This window comes from Xiphophorus maculatus, chromosome 1, assembly GCF_002775205.1.
Source record: "Xiphophorus maculatus strain JP 163 A chromosome 1, X_maculatus-5.0-male, whole genome shotgun sequence".
NCBI classification, from domain to species: domain Eukaryota; kingdom Metazoa; phylum Chordata; class Actinopteri; order Cyprinodontiformes; family Poeciliidae; genus Xiphophorus; species Xiphophorus maculatus.
The window spans coordinates 25684467-25706858 of record NC_036443.1 but is presented as its reverse complement, the minus strand read 5'-3'; the positions used below and the strand labels follow the sequence as shown (position 1 = coordinate 25706858).

Sequence of the window (22392 nt, the reverse complement as noted above, 5' to 3'; positions counted from 1 at the left end):
ATACCGCCATCTGCTGGCTGGATGTGGTATTGCTCATCTTTCATAACGAGCTTCTCTACTTTAGCGCAAACAAACATATTTCGGACGGAAACATTTAAATTTTTAGGTATTTAAAATGAAAAAAGTACATTTTATATTCTGATGGCCCAGTTTTACGACGGAGTATTAAGCCACGCTAAGAAAATGAAAATTACGAGATGTAATATTACGAGAATAAACTCGAAATAAACAGTATGAAAACAATAGGCTGTCGCTGCTCGGGCCTAATAATGAGTGGAGAATAAATGAAGTTGAAATAATGACTCCTCTGTTAATGTAACGACTTTATTTTCGTATTATTTGTACCTCCGGTAATATAAATACTCTCATAATACTTTGACGTTATTTGCATTTTTTTTTAGCATCGCTCTAGTCTAGTGAGATTAAAATTTACTAATAGTGAATTTTTGACGTAATCTAATAAAAAAAACAAATTGTAAGGTTACAAAAAATGACCTTTAAAAACAAGAACTGACTGATTTAAACTTTGAATTTATTCTGCATCTTTATTCACATGGTAAAATATATATATATATATACAGTACTATTTCCCCATCTCCCCTTATATCTGATTCAATGTGTCCAAGAAAACGACAACTAAGGTTTTTACCTCTTAATAAATTACTCATTTGAGGGTTTTCTTTTATACTTACAAAGGTCACCCTTGCTTGTTTTGTCTTGCCATTTTGTCGAATACAAAACTCCAGGATACACATTTGGTATTGCAAACAATTTTATTTGTAGTAAATGAAAAGTGTGCCATTCAGTGAGAGGGAGAGAGACGGGGCTGGACTGTCGGGGACGGTCGATGTCTTTGGTCCGTACTGTGGTGAAGGACAAAATGTCAGAGGGAGAGGAAGGGACAAGAAAAGGCACTTGAGTTTACAGTTGAAAGAATGAATAAAACTGATGTGTTTGACTTCAAATATGCCTAGTATGAATATCACATACAAAATGCCCAGGTGTGAGCAGATAATCATATAGCTACATACATGTATGTACAGGAAAGAGTCAGAACTAAAGCAGGGTAGGAGGAAGAAGTAAAAAAAATAAAATGAGTTAAATTTATCTGCTTTAGATTTTTTATTTTTTGTCATATTTGTAGCAAAAGCCCCAAACGTTTCTGGAGCCTGGAATGTAAAACGCAACATGTGGATGAGAGAGAGAATCCAGCGTTTCTCACAGGTTATCAGAGGATTTGTGTTCGATGTGTCCTGCAGTTTGATTCAGTACACAGTGCGGCCCGTTCTCAGGCAAAGAGCTGATGAGGAGCGGGTGAGGAAGGTTGTAGCACTTGATACAACTTCAGTAAATATGCATCTTTTGTGATTAAAAAAAAAAAGAAACCTGGATGAGTTTTTTCACTCCATGCAAAAACAAAACAAAAGTATCTCCCTACTTTTGCGGTAATTTTCATGATTTTTAAGTCTGTTCAGAGTTACTATTAAAGCTGCATCCACTCTGACGGATAAATACGGCAAGTTTTAAGTTCTAAATCGAAACAATTTCAGCACAAACGGCAACGTCTGAGCATCTGTGGATCACATCCAGAAGCCTCTAGTTGGCTACATTATCATAAACTAGCTGGCTGCTCACAATACCATCATATATGCTCTAAAATCTTATGAGAAAGCCAACAATCATTCTCCCAAAAAACAACAAAAAAACTACTTTCAGTCAAGCCTAATCACCATTTATTCATCCCCATCACTATTTTCTCCACAATAATCACTAATTTAACTTGTAAAGTAAATCTTGTTTTTACCTTAAACTCCAAAAAAACTAAAAAGTAAAAAGAAAAATTAGGAAAGAAAAGGAGCTTAAAGATGAATTTTTCCTGTCCCGCTTGAAGGAAGACGACATGATAACGAGATGAAGCAATAAAGTAACACCACTGGTTTCCCACTACGGCTCTGCAGCTCGCTCTATGTACATAACTACATCAACGTAAGTGGTGAGGAATCACCAGGGAGTCGGCTGTCTCTTGAGAAAACAGGTCGTGACAGAGGATCGGCTATGAGGTATTCACCAGTGTTTTGTTCTCAAACTGGACACAAAGACAAAAATTTAACCCCAAAAAGCTGCTTGAAGCAACTCCTTAGCAGCCGCGGAAAGATGAAATCAACACCCGCCCGAAGCGTTCGATCATCCTATGAGAACTTTACTTCTGCAGCCGGACAATAAGAAAATAAAAAACAAAAATACAAATCCTGAAACCCAGGTTCGGGCAGAGACATCTGTGTTTGCAGAAAGGCAAATGTGAAGTCTGCGACTAAAGGCAAGCAGGACATTATTATGCCACTCGTGTGGATAAAAAGAAAAACTGAATAAAGCAAGGAACTGGGCGTGCAGGAAAACATCCAGCTGAATAAATGCTCTGGATTATGAAATAGCATGTGTACACCAAAGCCTCCTTCATTAATAGTTTACAAAAAGAAAGAAAAAAGAAAGTTAATGAGCTCTCAGTCAGAAAATAATGGATCCCGCTTCAGGCGAAATTAACAGGAATAGTCTCGACTCCCTACAGACATGGAGAGCAAACAAAGCGATCCAGCAGAGAGAAATGGAGCGAGAGCCTCTCTTTTATCATCATTATTTTTTCTTATAAAAGTTAAACTACTCCTTTTGTGTCCGAACATTAAGCTCTGATTTACAGTTTGATATGTCTTGTTTCCACCTAGCGAAGACAGACGACAGACGTCTGTAGTGTTGATTGCATGTCGGAAAGCCTCGTCGAAGCTGCAACTACTTTTTCACTTCCACACTTTTTTTACCCCCCCAAAAAGCGAAGGCATTGAAATGGTTCTTGGAGACAAAAAAACAAAACCCAAAAAAATTCAAATCAGAGAGCTGACGGCGCAAAAAAAAAAAAAAGGAAAGTACTAAGAGTTCAACTTCAATAGTGCACGGATTGTTGCAGGTAAATCGCGAGAGTCTCGGTAATGACAAACGACGGAGAGCCACAGCAGCAGAGGCTAAAGATAGAAAGTGTCACGGAAACCGAGAGAAAAGAAACGAGAAAAGAGACAGTCAGAGCTTTTCAAGTTCAAAGAATGAACAGAGTGTTGCAGAGCGGCGGCACTACAGCTCAACTGACTGAAATATGTAAACTTGTATACTATTCTTCATTGAAGGGCATCGGGGTGGAGGGGTAATGGGGCGCTTTGGGGGTGGAAGGGCGGTAGTGGATGGGTCTGATTGAGTGAGACGGTTTCCGGTGTCAAGGGCAGTGCGTTCGAGGGAGCCGCTGGGGCAGCCCGTTGTGGGCGGGCCGGTCCGGGTTGTGGGGGGGGTGGGAGGGGCCCCTGGAGCTGTGGGGCTGCTGCGAGGACGGGCCGGAGGAGCCGGCGTCGCCCTGGTAACGGTGGCTCCCGCGCCCGGCATTCCTGTCATGGTGGGAGCTGCCGTTGTACCGCTGGCCGTCCGAGTGGTAGCCGGGTCCCTGGAAGGTTCGCCTGTTTCCCTGGAAAATCTGAGGACAAAATTAACACAGAAAAGTGAATAAATTGAGTTTTTAAAATTCTTAAAGTTTGTGCCTGTAACATGACAAGATGTGAAAGTTAAAGGTGAACTATTATGCTTCCTTGAACAGGTTAGGATCGGTCTTGTAGTCAATAAAAAGCAATTTAATTACTTTTTTTTTTTTTTTTAAACAGAATAATTTTTTTGAGTTGTTTTTAGGGCCTCCTGTCACTTTAAATTAGCTGCTGGTGGTCACGCCCCCTACTCAACATTTACACTCACATGAAAAAAAATGGCTGCAAACAGAGGCGCAATTATACAACCATACATCTTTTAAAAGCATTAGTAGAGGCTCCTGCACAACCAACCAGAATGCAGCAATTGGTTTCTGAATGTTAAGTCAACAACAAAACACTTTTCTTTTTCAGCAGCCATTGTACAGCACATACAGTGGTAAAACCAGCTGACCAAACATGCTGGAGCTCTGTTTGGTTTGCTAAGTAACACAGTGGCCATTGAATGTGACTAACCAGGATGTTTGTAAAGCAACTAGTTTTCCAGACACCAAAAAACATGAAGTGATTGTTAAAAAACAGCTGAGTGTTTGTTTTGTTTTTCTATCTCAAGTGCTTAAGTTGTTTTTAGTAGCAGTTGAGACCCAAATGGAAGCATAAAGAACATCCAAAATGTTTACTGTTTTTTTTTGGAATTTTTGTGATGGAATAACAAAGTGGGAATTCATTAAAAATAGACATAAATTAATCATTTAATTTATTTGTAGGGCTCTCAACATTGACACAACCAATTAATCTAAATTGTTTAATGGGATAATATTACATAACAGATTAATTGCATTACCTAGTGCAATTAATCCTTCCACACGAAAAGAAAGAAAAAATTCCTTTCGCACGAAGAGGGTTACTTGGTTCAGAGCAGCGCGATACACGGTCTTGTACTGCGGTCAACAATGCAGAGTCACAAATGTGAGTGAAAAGATGAGCGAGGAGAGTCGAAGTGGTGTGCCAAGCAGAAATTTCACTATACAAGACAACCTGAGTTTGGATAACAGTTTAGTTTTACCAAAACAAAAGTTTTCACAAAATCAAGGCAGGAGATATTGCAATGATAACTTATCCTTCTCCTGAGGCACAACGTGTTTATAATTAACATTAAACAAAATAAATTTTAAATATATCCTGAACGTAAAAACCTGGAAAACTGAGATGTTTGGTTTGAGACAATAAAATATTTTTTAAAACATTTTGAAAATGTGCATATTTACATTAGTAGAGTGAATAACCCCAACGCCAGAGAGTGAATAATCTGATAATTTTAGTCGACTGACTGCACTATTTAATTGTTACAAATAAACATCTGAAAATTGTTGCGTTTATTTGCATTCAACACTCAAATCAACTGACTCTTTCGCTGCAGTTACAGTCAAATTTTCAAATCTTTACACTTTTCTAATTGGATAGAAGGCCGACAGTTACAAAGTCGGCCTTCTGTCACCTGAAGAACATTTCCAGGATTAAAGGACTAATGTCTCAGCCAGATCTAGAGAAACTCATCCATGCATTCATCTTCAGTCGTATTGATTATTGCAACAGCATCTTCACAGGTCTGTCCAACAAATCAAACAAACAGCTGCAGCTGATCCAGAATGCTGCTGCTGCTCGAGTTCTCACTAAAACCAGGAAGATAGAGCACATAACACCAGTTTTAAAGTCCCTCCACTGGCTCCCTGTAGCTCAAAGAATAGATTTTAAAATACTGTTAGTTTATAAATCACTGAACGGCTCAGCACCACAATACATTAAAGATCTGCTGTTGTTGTATCAACCTTCCAGACCTCTCAGGTCTTCCGGTTCTGCTCTGCATCCCCAGAACCAGAACCAAACGAGGAGAAGCAGAATTTAGCATCTATGCACCACAAATCTGGAACAAACTTCCAGAAAACTGTAAAACAGCTGAAACACTGACTCCCTTTAAATCTCGACTAAAACCCACCTGTTTAGAGTTGATTTTGAAACCTAATTATGAATCAATAATCTGATGTGCAAAATGTTGTTGACTGTGTCTTCTATGACTTTGTAATTTAGTGTTTTTATGATGTAAAGCACTTTGAAATGCCTTGTTGCTGAAAGGCGCTATACAAAAAAATTTGATTAGATTTTTTTCATTTAGATCTGGACTTTGATTAGGCCACAGATTTCAGAAGTACTTTCTGTCCATTTAATAATTATGTACCACTTTTTTGCTCTGGAAATGAGATGTTTTAGAAGTACAAATGTGGTAAAGATGATAAATGAGTTTATTTCTTTCTCACCTGTTTGACTGGAGGCGGGCGGTTTTCAGCAGGGGCGGTTTGGGTCTGGGTGGGAGGAGGGGTCTCCGTTTGGACTGGGCTGGCGACAGAGGAGGATGTGGAGCTGCAGCGGGAACGGTCCGAGTAGCCCGTACGTGGATGGTACACTAGAAGAAACACATTGAGTCAGAAACAGTAAAACACGATTCCTGCCTCATTAACAAAACTGACTTTTGGAGATTTAAAAAGCTTAATTTAACCACAAACAGTTATTCTTTGAGAATTAAGGGTTTCAAGAACCAGCAAAGTCTTTGTAGGTTAAAAATAAATGAACGTTTTGCTCAAGATAAAGCTGAGTGTTTGTCAGCCGACCAAATCTCAGAGGATTTTAGCCGGCGTATGTGTGAAGAAGCAGCAAGACGATAAGAAATCATTTGATTTTTAAGATTGTACTTTAAAATTTCCTCATCATCAGTTGCTATAAACACATTTTCTCTGTCGCTCTCTGTCAATAAGTCCAATGTATTGAAGTTTAGCATCATGATCAGACAGGTGTGAGCGTCTACTGCGACTGATTTTGGCATTAGTTGCCTTAATTAACTGAACAGTAAACAGACAGGAAACTGGGTGAAGAAAGAGGGGAAAACATGTAGCGAATGGCGTGATTACAATGTTTTCACCCAAAAACAAATAAATAAAATAAATCCGATTTATGCCACGTCCAGATGTCGTTCTAATTCCGATAAATATCTGATCGTTTCCAAAACGCCTGCCGTCTCAACTATTAAACAGAGCAAAATTAAAAGTGTCTACATGTGGATAAGAAAGATAAAACTGGACTTTCGTCCATATTTTAACATGAATAAAGAGAATAATAAAGGAACTAAAGTGCTGTACCTGATCCAAACCTAGAGATGCTCGTCTTCAGTGGCTCAAGGTCAAATGTAAATCTTAAAGCTTTCCCAAGGTCCTCGTCGTATTTACGTTCACTCACAAAATGCTGAAAAAAAAAAAGATAAAATTCTCTGCTTATTTCAAGCCAGAATGTTAAAGACTTTTGTTTATCTTGCGTTATCCCATAAAACAAAAGTTAATTTAAATAAAGCAGAGTGAAAGTCTAGCAGCACCTTGATGTCGGCGCGTAGCTCAGTCAGCTGCTCCTCAGACATGGAACCGGACCGGTCCGTCAGCCGCTTTAGCTCCTCCGCTCTCTTCTGCCGAGTGTCCAGAATCATCACTGCAACACAAAAAACAGAAACTCAGAGAGAGAAAACAGGTTTAATTATAGGATTGGATCAGTTTAGATATCAGATAAATGGTTTCACAGATTACACCGGCAACTTGTCTTACAGAAACAACTACAGGCTGCAAATATTTGCATTATAGCAAATTTCAAAGAGGTGCCCAGTATTAAAAATGTTGGAGTAACGTCTCTTTCCTGCAGAAAACAAAAAAATATCAAAGTATAAATTCAAATGAACCTCCGAGTCCTGTGAGGTTTCTAACACAAAGCAATAAGGAAGAAATGCTCCCTTCACTGCAAAAACACAAAACCTTACCAAGTATTTTTGGTCCAGTTTCTACTAGAAGTATCTTAGTTTTTGTCTTAAAGCATACAAAATTACAAGTAAGTTTTCAGCAGAAAATACAAGCTTGTTCTAAGTCAATAATACCTTCATTTTGATAAATAGCTTCACTGGCAAATTCTTTCACTTAACATGAGAAACATGTCTTGTTAAAGCTGGAATAATCTTCCAGTGGAACTAGTAACTTCTTTTATTAATATAAAGGAATTATTAACTTATTTCAAGCTCTTATATTTTGCTGAAGAGTTGCTTGTAAAATAGTTTTGTCTTATTTCACGTGGACTAGGATATTTGCATTAAAACTAGACAGAAATACTTGGTAAGATTTTGTGTTTTTGCAGTGATTTCTTCTCTTGGTGAGAGAAGGAGCCAGGTATCCATATAAAAAAACATTTTATTAACTCTGGTGCCTTTTCCTGCTGCTTACATCCCTGTTTTGTAAATGGATAAAGGGCAGCCAGCGACCCGACCGGTCTTCAGCTCTGCACTTCAAACTGATGCATTTTCAGATCCTGCAGGAATTTTCTCAGAAATGGGAGCTGCAGAAGGTTTTCTACAGTCTTCACACCCATGTGAATTAAATTAACCCTGGCTGGCATTCACCGGTTTTCACTCTGTGGCCCCCTAGTGGCAGGTACTGACTGCTGCAGAACAGCAACAACCTACAAAGCAGCAGCAGTTATGGATCGCGATTGGTTAAAAGTTGCTCAAATCTTAACATTTCTTCAAGCGCAGCAACTTAAAACACATTTCTTCTTGTATTTTAATGTTACAGCCACCATTTGGTGTTAGCGAAGAAACAGGACATGTTTTAATCACTCTTGACAGAAGGGTTTATATATTAAAGCAGACAGCAGAGAGCCATAGCGTATTTCCAATGTCAAAATAGAACTCCTCTTTAGAATGCCCAATTTTTTCTAGATAATTTCCTAATTTCTATAAATACAGAAATGCAAGCTGAATGTAGGGCCAGGAGAGAAAAAGACGGAGGAATGACTGAACAGAAAGATGTATGCAGGAATAAATATGTGCATAAAAAGGCAGCAGCATAAATGGAATAAAGCATTTATTTTGTCCTGATTTGGGAAAAATATTTGTTTTTCCAGAGAGCTTGTAGGATATTATTCATTTTAGCAAAATACAGATTATAGATGATTTTAAAGAATGAACTTCACCTTTTCTGCTGCTTTCTGTAACCAGATAGTGAGGCATTGATTTAAAAAAAAAAGTAATAATATCCCATCAGAATAAACATTTTTATAACACAAACACAGCGCAACATTAAGGGGTAAATTTTCAAGAAACCACTTTGGCTCTGTTGAGGAGGAACTCAAGTTTCCACTCAATTCACTGAACACCTTGCACAAAGGCAGCATTGAGTCTCCCTCGACACCTGACACTATTCAGCGTTTCCAGGCCTCAAACAGACAAAACTCCACACCGAGAGGACAGCGGAAGAGAGAATGGCCTACTTATACAAATATGAAGCCCTGCTCTGTCATGTTACACACACAAACACACAGGAGGACGCTGCAGGTAGATCAGCACCCTCAGGGCACCGCTGCACTTTTCAGGAAACTGGGACTTGCTGTTCCACAACAATCTCCGTTACTCCTTCTGGGAATGATTTGGGTCAGATTCTTCAGGGCTTTCAGTCAGGTGATCATATGATGGAAGAATACCAGCAGCTCTGGTCATCAGTGACGAGCGGAGCGCAGCATAAAAACACTTAAAAACGCAGCACTTACTGGCCTCAGCTTTCACTTTGTCCATCTCTGCCAAAAGAGTCACTTCTCTGTCCATTAAGCTGAAAAGAAAACAAGACGACAACGAGTAACTCACTGGAAAACACACAACTTTTCTCAATTATAATAGCAAAACAGTTTGGAGCAGGAATGCTGCCACTATTTAAAAACTGTCTAAAGTTTTTAAATTTGTCTAAAGACAAGGTAGATTACTACCCTCTAATTAAGGGAGGATATAAATCATTGCACCTTTAAAATTTTAGATCATTTAGGTTTGTTTTAGAAAACATTTATGCATCCATTAAGGCTGGGCCTGTCACAATAATATTTTTCTGGATGATAAATTGTCCCAGAAGTTACTGCAATAAATTATAATATTGTTGTTTTGAGACCAGTTTCAAGTAATATAGCAGTAATGGCATAATAACGCAAAGATTTCTAAACTTTTATTTCTAATGAATATTTAGCACTTTAACTGGAAGATATTCCAAATACCCAAAATAAATAAAACAAAATACACAAAACTACAAATAAAAGTGAAACAGAAGTCTCTAAACTAAACTCTCCTTCAAAAGAGGAGCCAGTCGAGATTAATGCAGAGAATAATTTTCTCATCCCGTCTTTGGGAGAAAGAGAGAAACAAGAAATGGAAATTGAAATAGTTTAAATTTATGATGTAATTAACTGATTTATTGTGACACTAGGAATTATTAATTAATTAATCTCACTATTGTTGCAAATAAAAATTATTTTGATAATTCTAACTGACCTAAAACGAGAAGTTTGGCCTGATTTAACTTTAGATTAAATCGATAGAATAATTGATTGCTAAAATTGTTTGTTGCAGTCCTGATCTACAATTATTAATTTAATTTTTTTAACTGAACAAGTGAAATAAATTCACTTTTCAACAATATCCCTTTTTTTTAGTTGTATAAAAAGGTCTAAACTAGTCATAGAAATCACCAAAGTGGGAAAACAAAAACTAAAAGTATTTTACTGCATTGGAAACATTGGAAAACACTGCAGGGCGACGCATCATAGCAATAGGTACAGTCATGTTTAGACTCTCATAGGATTGTTTTCCAGTCTGGAATCTGTGATCAGTTTGTTGTTCTAATCAGTTTGCTGACATCATCACAGGTACCAACTCAGACAGGAACAAACAAAAAAACAAAAACAAAAAGGAGACATTGTTTTTGTGAACCAAGTGTTTTTGCCACCTTCCTGTCTCAGATGTCACAATTATCCAGAACTACTCAACAGAAGATGTTTTGTTGACTTAATGTAATAAAAGTGAAACTTAGTGTAATAACATGAAAAAAGAGAGCTGTACTCAAATTTACTACAAACTATAATTAAGATACGTTTTAGATTTTTTATATTGTACAAAAAGGCTTAATTGGTTAAATTAAAAAATCCACAGAATGTGACCATTTGTGACAGAATGATTGATACAATAATCAATTAATAATCGTTAGTTGCAGCCCTACTTACAACCAAAACCATAAAAATAAATTATGATGTCGCTGTAAACAAAATTGCTCTTTAAAAAAAGTCAGACTGAAATTTATTGCACTCCTCTTAACTATCCCAAATCAATCCACCCTCCTATGATCTGAGGAAATAAACTTGTTTTCAGCTAAAATTGTTTTTACATACTCAGTCATTGAGCACCAGCAGAATAAATCCAAATGATTAAACTTTGCAGGAGCTCAATCTTGATGTATTTTTCAGATGGCTGTAATTCAGAGCCAGCTGGGCTCTCTTCTGAATCACTTCCATCTCCGACGCCATTAAAACCCTCAGTAAGAGGACTTTCTTTTTCAGCAGGATCAGAAAGCAGATGTGAAGGTTTCACAGGAAGCCCACGTACCAGCTCTGGAGTTCAGCAAACGTCAGTTTCATCCTCTTGATGGAGGAGTCCATCTCCTCCTTCACCACCATCCTGTAGCGCGTCAGGGAGACGGTGCATCTCTGCAGGTCTTTCACCGAGCGGTCGATGTTGGGAGCTGAGGAGGAGAAACAGATTAATTTTAAACATCTGAGGAACCGCTGCTGTTCTCCGACTTAGGATAACTTTAACTAGAGGGTAGATTAATTTAATTTAAGTTAAGCATGCACAGATTCATGTTTTTCACTTTTGTTACCGATATCTGAGGTTTAGTATCGGCTGAAACCGATCCAATGCAGAAAAACAACGCTGAACTGACTAAAAACTTCTTTTTTAAGTAACCAGACATAAATGTACTGAATTAGAATAGAATAAAAACAGCCTTTATTGTCCTTCAAAAGGGAAATATACATTTATTTGATAACTCGGCACCTGTACAGCACCTTAAATACACCAATAGATTCACAAGTTTGGTCAAAACAACACAGCTTTAATCTGTTCAGTCAGTGTAATTAGGATATGGCCAATATTGAATAAAAAATAAAATAATTCAACCTGACTAAAACAACAAGTTGACTATCTTAGTTAAAAGTAAACATAAACTGCAAGAAACCTTCGAAATGGTTCAGAAAGTGCAATTATGAACTCAAAGCATGACGTAGCTCAGAGCACAAAGCCCAGCCAGGGTTTCCCTCTGGGTACAGTAAGCCTGGCGGGCCACCAGGCTTTACTTGTGCCCCCACCAGACTTAGCCTTGTTAATTTATTAGGTTGTTTTAATGATTGCCTTTTTTAAGACTTTATAGTTTGTGTTTAGGTGTTAATCTTCCAGTCTTCCAAAAATGCATAACTATCAAATGATATTTTAAAATTTCTTGTCAACTTTAAACATTTTTTTAAATCAAAAATACAGCGTGTTGTTGGATAACTGCTGCAGCGCCATGAGCACTGGGGGAAACCCTGATAGAGCTCGACTGAATAGATCTGCCCTTATGGATGGGGCACATCGTCATGATACGAATCTAGAACTTTTTTCAATACTGAGACCGATACAGATATTAATATCTGATCGGTGCGTCTCTATTTTAAGTTACTTACCCATCTTTTTCCCTCCTGATGATCCCTGCTCATCAAAGGTGGCTGCTAACGAGGATGAGGAGGGATGAAGGTTTGAGCCCGTCCTGTGCCGAGGCTTGTTGCCTCTGGAAACTTGGTGGTGATTCCTTCTTCCCTGCTGGGGAGCAGGACTTGGAGCGCTAACGTTACTTTCTGCCTCGACACCTGTGAGAAGACACACTGATCGTTAAATCCTTTAGATGTTCGTTGTAGTTTCTGTTGCGCTTTATGTCTTTCAAAAACTCGTTTCTGCTGAAATGTGGGTGAAGTCTGTTACTGCGTTGTGTGGGTGAGCGGCCAGCTTCAGATACAGAAGTTCAACACGTCTTCAGAGTGAGAAAATCATGCCGTGATACAAACTAAGCTTTTAGTTAACAAAAAAAATTTTTAAACGCTCAGCAAGTGCATCATAAATTGTGATTTAAGCACAATTTAGGAAATTAATCCTTAGCATTAAGATTTTGCTTTAAGTATGATTAAAAAAAACAACCCAATTGTCAAAATTAACACATATAAACCATTTGTTTCAAGTACAGCAAGTAGAAAGTACTTGGGAGCCATAATGTTGCGATATAAAATGCTACATTTTATTGTCATTTACCATCTTTTTACCTGCTCAGAATTAAATAGAAACATGCAATATTTGAATGAAGCAAAAAACGGAGAACTTAAAAACAACTTCTGTTTTTAGTCCTGTTTAAGTACTGGGTGTTTTTGAATTTAAAAAATGGCTGGCAAAAGAAAAATACTGTGTGGTAACTTTAATTATTGTACATTTTTAATTTAAGGAAATAAACACTCAAAATAAAAAAAAATAAAAAATGCAGCTAGAAAAAGTTTTCCTAAATATAATAAAAACACATTTTCAACTACAACATGATAAGTTAATTCAATTAAAGATTTTTGTTTTATTATTGAGAAATAAGTTTCGGTTCACTGTTAGGACTGGGCAATATAGTTTAAAAATAAAATCTGTGAATTTATCCAAAATTCTAATTTTTATTGATTTTTCCACTCTTACTTATTTCCTTAATACAAAAAATAAACAAATGACAGAAAATATGTTAAAAAAAAGGTTTTTATTATAGTCATTCCTTCTGTCAGTTGAAATAAATAGAAGCTGTAAAACAAAAAGACATTGTGATTCTCTGAGCTATGGAAACCCAAGGAGTGGATTACTGAGGGGAAATAAAATCCCACATTTTCCAAATATTAAATCTTCAAAAACAGAAAATGTAATAAATATATAAACAAATCACATCACTTAGCTCTAGTCATGGTTTTTAGCTGAAAGATCAGCAGCCTCAACCTTGAACATCAAGTGGTTTTCGTTCGATACAAGTTAAAATTTTCCCTTCATATCAACCAATTCTTTGATTTTTTATTCCCCCCCCCCCATCAGATCTTAGAGGAAAACAACAAGCCGTTCTTACCCGGTGTTTCAGGTGTAGCGGGTTCAGAGTCCAGCTCGGCTGCATCCAGGGAGGCAGAGTCCAGCTGCTCGCTCAGCGAATCCAGAGACTCTCCGTCCATTACCGACCCGTTGGCGTGGAAGCCGTTCATCTCATCATCCTTGCTCTCGTCGGGCGACGCCGCCTCCGGCTGAGGCGCCTCTGAGGAAACCTCAGGCTGAGGCTTGGGCTTCTTTTTCTTCTTGGGCTGGAAATGAAAATAGTCACGTCACACACCTTTAATCCAACTCTAAATGTTGGGTTTGTGCACTTTTCCCCACAGTAACATTCAAGCACTTTCAAGGTAAATTTTCAAACTTTCCCAGCACCTCATTGGAGATAAAAACAATACAAATGAGCTCAAGAAGCCGGTTTTGATTCACCATTATACGATACATGTTAATATTGTGATAGTATTCTAGAGCAGGGATAAAATAAATTCAACAAAGTTTTATCTCTCACATAATATAGGTTTGGTAATTCCAACTCATCCAGACCAAGAGCAGTTTAGTCTGTTTTAACTTCAGACGTCAGCTGTGTTTCCATTACAAATGTGCGCAAAACTTTGTCAATATTCTTCTAATGTCATAAAAACTATTTCACAATTGCTGTGTTATTATTAAATAAGAAACAATTTAAAAATAAAAAAAATCACATGAATAAGTCTGTTCACGCGATAAGTCAGCTTAAGTCACCATCATCCACTTCCCGTCGACTCCTTTGTCTTTTCCAGCAGTAGTAACGTCCGATTGTTGATCACACGACTCTTGTGCTAAAAAGTGTTTCCATTGCAGGTTTGTGAAATACACAAATTTCTACACGGCCGAAAAACCAACTCATCATATCGCGAAAACTTATCAAAAAGGTGAGTTTTTGTAATTACCATGTTTCCATTAAGCAAGTTTATTTTCTTAATTCCAATTTGTGCAGTAATATGGTCAATAGAAACAATAGAAATTTGTTTTTATTAGGTGTATGAAAATATTTGGTTTCGACTATAAATAACGGTTTTGAAATTTGGGCTTTTAATCAAACGTTAGATTCAGGGCTTCTGCAGGTTTTACCACCTCAAATTTAAAACTTTTAAATGAATGATTATGAATAAAAATTAAGACTTACAGTACATCTCCACAGAAATGTATAAATTGGTGATAAATTTGCACGATAGATGCTAAACAAGCTAGCTAAGATACATTAGCAGTGATTTACCGTCTCAAAAATGCAATAAAGATGTTTGAATGCAACTTAAACTTTTGCCAGACAGAAAATCCCGCAAGAAAAAAAAAATACAAAGAAGAGTAAATAGTTCTGTCAAGACAAAATATAAGACCAACTTACTTAAAACATGAATTTAAGACAGCTGAACGCCTTCATTTTAACTGCATGAATTCAAGACTTTTTAAGGAAGCGCGAACACCCTGTAGATTGCATTTTATCAAAACTCTGCAGTTTGAATATCAGACACTTTCAAGGAATTCATATGAAACTTGTGATCTAATCGAAGCAAGAAGTAGAGAGAAATCTGTAATCAAGTGCATTTTACAAGTAAGTTGAAATGTAACTTTAGAAATGTAAACTAGCATCTGTGAGATAGATGAACATGCTGACTCAGAGGAATTTTAATTGCATGCTTTATTACTCTCACCTTCTTTTTGCTGGTCACATTCCACTCTTTCAGGATTTCGGCTGCACTCCCTATGGAGAAAAAAAAAAAAAAAGCAGAACACCAAGGTCACAACTAGTTGATTCAGTTGCACGTCAGAGCTTCAAAGTCTTGTAATACCGCCTTAAAATACAAACGCCCTGAGAATTTTAATGGATGCCAGGAAGGAACAAAGCAGCGTGACGTTCGTTCAGGACAACCCTGTTTCTAAATTTAACCCTGTGAAACTGAAGGCATGCAAATGACGCTCAACAGCTGAATTCAAAGCATGGTACGCCTGATGAAAGCAGAGAAATGGGCTGCTTCAGCTCACAGGCATTAGGGCAACGTGTCAGCACAAGCTGGCAACAGAAGTCTGTTCGTAAGAGAGGGGGGGGGGGGGGGAAGGAGGCGAAAACATGCAGGCGGGTTTGCTTGAAGTTTGAAAACAAAGTAAAGCCACTTATGTGACGATCCTTTAGTAATGTGAACTCTGAGATCAGCAGCAACATCCTCATACCTTCCAGGAACGCCTGCACAGCCTTGTCGACGCAGTTCTCAAAGTGCTGCAGCACCAGCACGATCTCATTGTTGCTTTTGTTGGGGACAACTGCCCTCACAGCACTGATCTGTGATGAAAGAAAAACACACCTTGAGTCCCGCTGCTCAGGTTTTACAGCAAAATGAATAAATATTTCATTCACTCACAGTTCACCCGTTTATCAACTTGCACTACATGCTCGCAGCGAAGGACAAATTTAAAATATTGGACGTATTTGTGTACGTCATTTGCATCGACTATATTTGTCCAACTTCCTGAAACGCTACACATTGAGAAAATAAAAACACTTACTAGCAGAGCAAACTAAAAGTTTTCTTCCTGTCCATAAAAGAAGCCCAACATCACTGAATCCATTAGCTGTAGCTCCAACCGGCAAACTTTTATATCTCAAGCTGAATATCCTGGATATCTGGATGTTGAATAACTCAAAAATATTCCCAGATGACGGGTGCGGCAGCTCTTATTTAAAAAAAGATCATGTTGCTTTTTTTTGCAACATTTATAGCCAACTGTAGCAGGAAAAAAGTACAGAGCGAAACTAAATGCAAACATGACTCGGCATGTGCAGGTCTGAGAACTTTCAAGTGTATTTAACCACAAATACAGGTGCATCTCGACACATTAGAAGTCAATTTATATGAGTAACTTAATTTAAGAAGAGAAACTTATTTAAAAAGACTCGTTTCACTCAGAGGTATTTTAAAGAAAAAGCTTCCAAGTTTAATTATTATGAGCAACAGCTGAAAAACAAAAATCCAGTTCCTTCAAATATGAATCGTATATAAACCCCAAATAAAAAATAGAAGTTAAAAAAGTCAATACTTAATTGATTCATCTTTTTTTACATCTATAAATTTTGACACAGGCTCAGATACAAGTGGTATTAAAAAAATAGCCCAATTCAAGAAATCCCTATTCCAAACAAAAATATCACAATTAAAACATAAAAAAAAAAACCCCACACACACACACACACACACACATTACTCTTATATTTATTCTGGTGTAATTATCTTCAAGGATTTAAAGTAGTTGATAAAAAGGTTTTCATATCTGAAAAAATAAAACTTGACATGCAGAATTCATGTCAAGTTGCATGATGACTAAAATATAACATCTTGCTAAATAGTTCACCAAATCAGTCCAATTACGCAAATGCAATGACAGATTTTGATAAAATGTGTCATGCAGCCTTAGACAAAACTTTACAGATTCACTAAAATGTTGAGGTCAGACGAGTTTGCTGATCAGTTAAGAACATTTATAAATAAGTTACTAATATTTTTTATAGAGTACAACGGTTTAGTTTCTATGTGTGTTTTGATTGATTTATTGCATTTTGTTTTGTTGGTTTATTTACCAGAAAATGATGTTGGGATGGACTTCGCTTCACAATCCTATCTCTCAAGGCAGCATGAGGCAACCATACGTTTTCCTTCCACTCAACTTTCTATTCATATACTACGATGCACCATAATTCTTTTATGGTTTACTCTCCTAGTACACAGACTTCTATAATTATGGAGAACATAGTTTGTGTATTTAAAAACCCTTTTGGTCAAACTTATACAATACTATTTTACTTTGTTTTTTGTTAAATGTGCTTTGGGTTGACATATTTTCTTGATGTACTTGGTGTTCTGTTTGTAATTTTCTTGATTCCTGTGGAGTGTCTGAGTGTGCAGACATAAATAAATAAAATGATTATAATTTAAATTGTCTCATAAATCAGCCGTAAGCCTTAGTTTTATGAACACTTAAGGTTTCACATATTGAATAGATTTACTAAATTAACTTATTTGCGCCTTACCTTGTCCTTCATCTTCTCCGTCATTCCTCCCTGGGACATGACCATTTTTGAGCGAGTATCAAACACCACACCAGATGTATCTATAAAGAAGAAAAGAAAAACAATGCAATCAGTCCAGGCCTTGACCCACATTTGCAAACCACAGAAGAACATCATTTGCAAAACAAAAGAAGCCCCAGCTATCTTTGCAGAGATATCCTGAAAAAAACATATTACACATGAATCCTAATCGCATCAGAGCTGCAGATTATTTGGAAAATCTGTTTGTTTTTATGTGCTCACATATGTGCATACAATTTCCGTAAAATAAGGATGCAAACCTCTTTGAACTGTGGAGGTTGAAGAACTTTTTGTTGAGGCATTTAAGCACAAACACTTGAGCTAGCAGCACAAGCAGCAAGCACTTCAGCGCTTTTGTGCATGATTGGTTTGGAATCAGAGTCTGACTCAAATTACTCAAAGAAATACATAAATGGAGCTAGAGAAGACCAACTTCGAGGTCTGCAGTATCAGTTTAAAAAACCCACAAAACGGTGAGTGGAAGAAAACAAATCCTATGAAGATGCGAGCAGAGAATTAAGGCTGACAAGCAAAGTCCAAAGTTAATCTACGACCATTAAAAGATGGAAACTGCTGAGTCGCAGTCAAGCCGTCTTTCTCATGCGATGAAAACACGTTGATGTCGGTGTAAACACTCAAAGCTGAGATTCTCCGAAAGGAGCGCAGCTGCATCATTTGACTCCAAGGAAATTCACAAACACAACCGAACTGCTGAGCTCGAAAGTTAAAGTTTCACCAGAAAGACATTTACAAGACAAACGCCGGTACGTACCCTTCAGACTGTTTTTCTTCGCCATCGTCGTCATGCAGAAGAATCAGAGTAAAACCGAAATTTTATCCTTTCAGTATAATATTTATCCTAGTGTTCAGACTGAGGGCAGCTCTTGATAAAAGGAGATCCCAAATAAGGTTTCTAACTGGCAGGCGAAGTGGAAGAACAAGGTTCACATCCAGACCGTCTCCACTTGGGCAAAGACAGATTTTCCCTTCCAGCAGTCGACTTGATCCGACCTGTTGGAAAGAAAAAGATTCAAGAAAAGAAGGTTATCTGATAAACACAAAAATATAAATGCAGCAGAAATAACCACTTCTTTAGGATCTGCAAACTAAATGCGACTTAAAAAAATAAATAGAAATCCATTTCCTCTGGCAATGCTGCATAAATGAAAACCAGATTTCAATGAATTATTGTCTGTCTTGAGAAAGTCTGTCCTTAATAACGTCCTTGGCAGAACCGCTGCATTTCATTTCAAGAGAAGAGTCAGTAGAATCAAATCCTTGAAGGATTTTTTCCCCCCTTGTTCACTGCAGGATTCATGATAACAAAGATGACCCATCGGGTCAGAACCCTCACCTTTAAAGTCCCGGATGTTTGATCCGTTTAACGCATCTGGGAAATTAACAGATTATCAAAAAATGTAATAAACCAGCTCCAGGAGTTCAGAAATGTCTAATCAAGAGGACTGCTACCTAAACGAAAAAAAAGAAAAATGCTTTTTGACCTTTGGACCTTTTTACAACTCTGTTTCACAATAAGTGAAACAGCTGGTTAGATTAGGACAGACCAGAAACTCATAAAGTGTTATTTAATTTTGATGGGATAAAAAGACAGAAAAGGAAGTAGATTATTTTCCACTTTTTAACTTAATGTCCATCCTGGCCTTTCCGACGCTCTCACCAGACATCTGGAAATCTGGAACCAGTTTGCAGGCCAGCCGTTTCCCCTCTTTAGGTTTCTTTTTCTCTTGAAAAGGAAACTGGTCGGAACAAACCAACACCTTCTTCACGAGGACCTGGCATGTCACGGCCCCAGTTCCACCACACCTTCAGACGTCAGACCCACGTAAGCACAAACAACAAACGACGCAGCAGCCGCCGCTCATGCCAGCACTAGGATGCATCCTGTTTATCAAGAGGGATGGTGTTCGAATATTCAAGCAAACCGGGTTCACTCGTGTGTTTAAAAAAAAGAAAAAAGGAAGCATTCAAATTAAACAAAAACAAATTAAACAAAAGGCTTTAAGAGTGAGTGATATGCAGATTTGAGGAAATAAAAACTGTTTAAAAACCAATGAGATCATTTGCATGAAAACGTTGTTTATATGTTGCAGCAACACAAAGCAATCTGTTGCAGTTTGAGCCAGTTCTGGATATAATGTTGACATTTTTTTATATGTTTTTTATGAGTAACTGGCAGGTATCGTCTGCATGGAGGAAACTGTAAAACTATATAAATGAAACTTAACTACACCCTCACATAAATCAGACTTCAGAGTTTGTTGGCTGATTTATTCGACAATAAAATAACAATTACATTTCTCCACCAACAAATCTATAAATTATGATAATGCGAGTTTGAACCAACCCAATGATGCATAAATCCTTACATTCCTGATGCTATTTATTTTAATATATATATATATATATATATATATATATATATATATATATATATATATATATATTAACATTGCGAATTTAGATGAAATTCTCAAAAAGAAAAATAATTGACATTTAAAATCATATATTGTTTGCTATAAAAAAATTTTCCATTTTTATTTAAAAAAATAAAATAAACCTATATTGGCTGACTGTTTTCGCCCCCATTTTAAACGAGCACCTGTCACCTTTATGATAGGAGGAATTTTGTCTTTATTGGCAACTCCAATTGGTAATTTTCTAGGACTTTGGCAATAGACAATTATATATTTAAATCTTTTAAATCCAATTTAAATGGACACTCATAAGCTTTCAAAATTGGTTAAAAATATACATTTAAAAAATATGAATATTTTTGATTGAATAAACTCAAGCAGCACCAAAAACTGCAAGAAATACACTGAGCTGGAAATAAGAACTGGAATATTTTCCCTTTATATGATTTGGAAAAATTCAGATTGTTTTTTCCTAATTTATCAGTTGCATTAAATCTATAAACACGTAAAAAAAAAAAAACAGAATGTACATTTTAATTAATGACCAGATAACTGTTAAGGGTTTGCATTTTTGTGCATAAATGGGGGTAGTTATTTAAATTTCCTACATTTTCTATAGTATTCAGAACTACTGCATGTTTTCCTTCTAATTTGTTACAGTTTTTAGAAAGAAAAATCTGGTTAATATTAGAATCAGCTGTTCAGATCTTAGAAAAATCAAAAAGAGGTTGTAAGGCCTGATCAGTGCATCTGAAAATAAAAGGAAATCACTTCTTCAGTCAAGTCTGAGAGATTACACAACATAAACCAGAACTACTCTACATTGCAGAGAGTTATTAACTATTCAAATTAATTTATCTGATGGGTCCAGTCCAGGTAGGTAATCAATCAAGTCGATAAAAAATAGGAATTGTAAAGCTTGTAAAGAACAATTCATCTTATTCTGCAGCTCCAAACATTCAAAGCAATGTTTTTATTAAAACTCTTCCTCCGTATTCAAACGTCCATATGTTTTTCTAGCCTATCTGCCGTGAAACGTATCCAGACGGCGTCGCTTTTCTAACAGAAATCATCTTTTGTGGAAGCAGCTTCGCGACAAAGACTGACTATCTCCCAACCACACAGCCTGTCTGCTGGGAGGTGTGAAATCACCCAGTTTTCACCAACTATGCGCCCCGCAGCCTCTATAATTTCCCCCCCACACTGAAGTTTTTGTTTGATTTTTACCTGAATTTGACGGATTTAACTTGGACAACTACAGGGTGCCTTTATTCCAGCGCCCCCTCATCACTAAAGTCCGTAGGTTACCGTTAGCCTGCAAATATTACCTAACGTTTTATGACTAGCTCGGTGAAACTCAATATCATCGACTGGTAATTTATCCCACTGTTAGCTTTCCAGGACAAACAACCACTGACTGCAACTCGCAGCACTCGATAGAAATGATTTATTTCACCTTTCCACAGAGCATTAGCTAATATTAGCTCGCAGCTAGCAGTCTGTGCTGAAAGGCTAACGACCAGTGAGATAATCAATTCTGCCGTTACAAAAAAAAAAGAGACAGAGAGAGAGTCGCAGCTGCTAAGCTAAGTATCTGCCTGCTTTAGTTAAATAAAGAAGCAAACTATGTTAAGTCCTCAAAGATACTAAACACGTACCTGGTGTTGGCAGCGAAGTGGACGGTAGCTTCTGGAAAGAACTTACTGCAGTTCCCACAGCAGCCAGCCGTCTGTAAAGCCAAGCAGTCTGCTGCTGTGGCCAATATTTTCCTTCAGCGAAGCTTCGCGGTTGCCAGGTTGGAGGCGGACAACCCCCTTTTAATACTCTGAGGAGTGGCGGAGGTGTGTATTGTACTAAGTAAAAGTAGCACTACCTGAACATATTTTTACTCAAGTAAAAGTAAAAAAAAAAAAGTAGCCGTACAAGAAATGACTGGACTAAGAGTAAAAAAAAGTATTTGGTAAAAGTACTGAGTAAATGGTCAAAACATCAATAATTGAATATTTAAAAATTATATTGGACCAAAAATATCAAGCTATGTGGAAATGTTGGTATTTTAAAGACCAGAATGAAAAGAGTTAATATAAATAACAAAATCAGATAAAAAAAAACGTTATTCCCAAGCAATTTCTTTCAATATAAAGCTTGTGAGACTCACAAAAACTGCAGGTGTGTGTCTGTTTCTGGAGAATTTTTGGTTAAAACAAGTTTGTTCTGCATTCAGTAAAGTTATTCACAGTGGGTAGAGAATCTGGAAATTTTACTCAAGTAAGAGTACCTATA

General features: G+C 37.0%; 1 protein-coding gene across 2 annotated transcripts; it reads right to left on the bottom strand.

Annotated features, from left to right (window-relative positions):
• Window positions 1-754: 754 nt before the first annotated feature.
• On the bottom strand, window positions 755-21882 carry spats2 (spermatogenesis associated serine rich 2). Of its 2 annotated transcripts, none has more exons than XM_005798952.3 (13): window positions 21768-21882; window positions 18447-18685; window positions 17615-17694; window positions 15763-15871; window positions 15246-15295; window positions 13583-13808; window positions 12132-12314; window positions 11017-11152; window positions 9144-9202; window positions 6937-7046; window positions 6707-6809; window positions 5831-5976; window positions 755-3511 (listed from the first exon to the last, which is right to left on the bottom strand). In XM_005798952.3, exons 2-13 carry the CDS (start codon window positions 18478-18480, stop codon window positions 3260-3262), a joined length of 1488 nt encoding a protein of 495 aa, XP_005799009.3. In that variant the 5' UTR covers window positions 18481-18685; window positions 21768-21882; the 3' UTR covers window positions 755-3259. The 2 variants fall into 2 exon arrangements, with proteins under 2 accessions (XP_005799009.3, XP_023192155.1); XM_023336387.1 differs by lacking the exon at window positions 21768-21882 and adding an exon at window positions 19029-20005.
• Between the last annotated feature and the right edge of the window lie 510 nt (window positions 21883-22392).

Excerpts from the sequence above, each read along its gene's own strand:
- spats2 (XM_005798952.3), bottom strand. The coding sequence starts at position 18,480 with ATGACGACGATGGCGAAGAAAAACAGTCTGAAGG. Across the intron at positions 9,203-11,016 it reads TTTGCTGAACTCCAGAGCTG|CTTAATGGACAGAGAAGTGA; the intron begins GTACGTGGGCTT and ends TTTTCTTTTCAG. Across the intron at positions 3,512-5,830 it reads GCCCGCCTCCAGTCAAACAG|ATTTTCCAGGGAAACAGGCG; the intron begins GTGAGAAAGAAA and ends TTTTGTCCTCAG.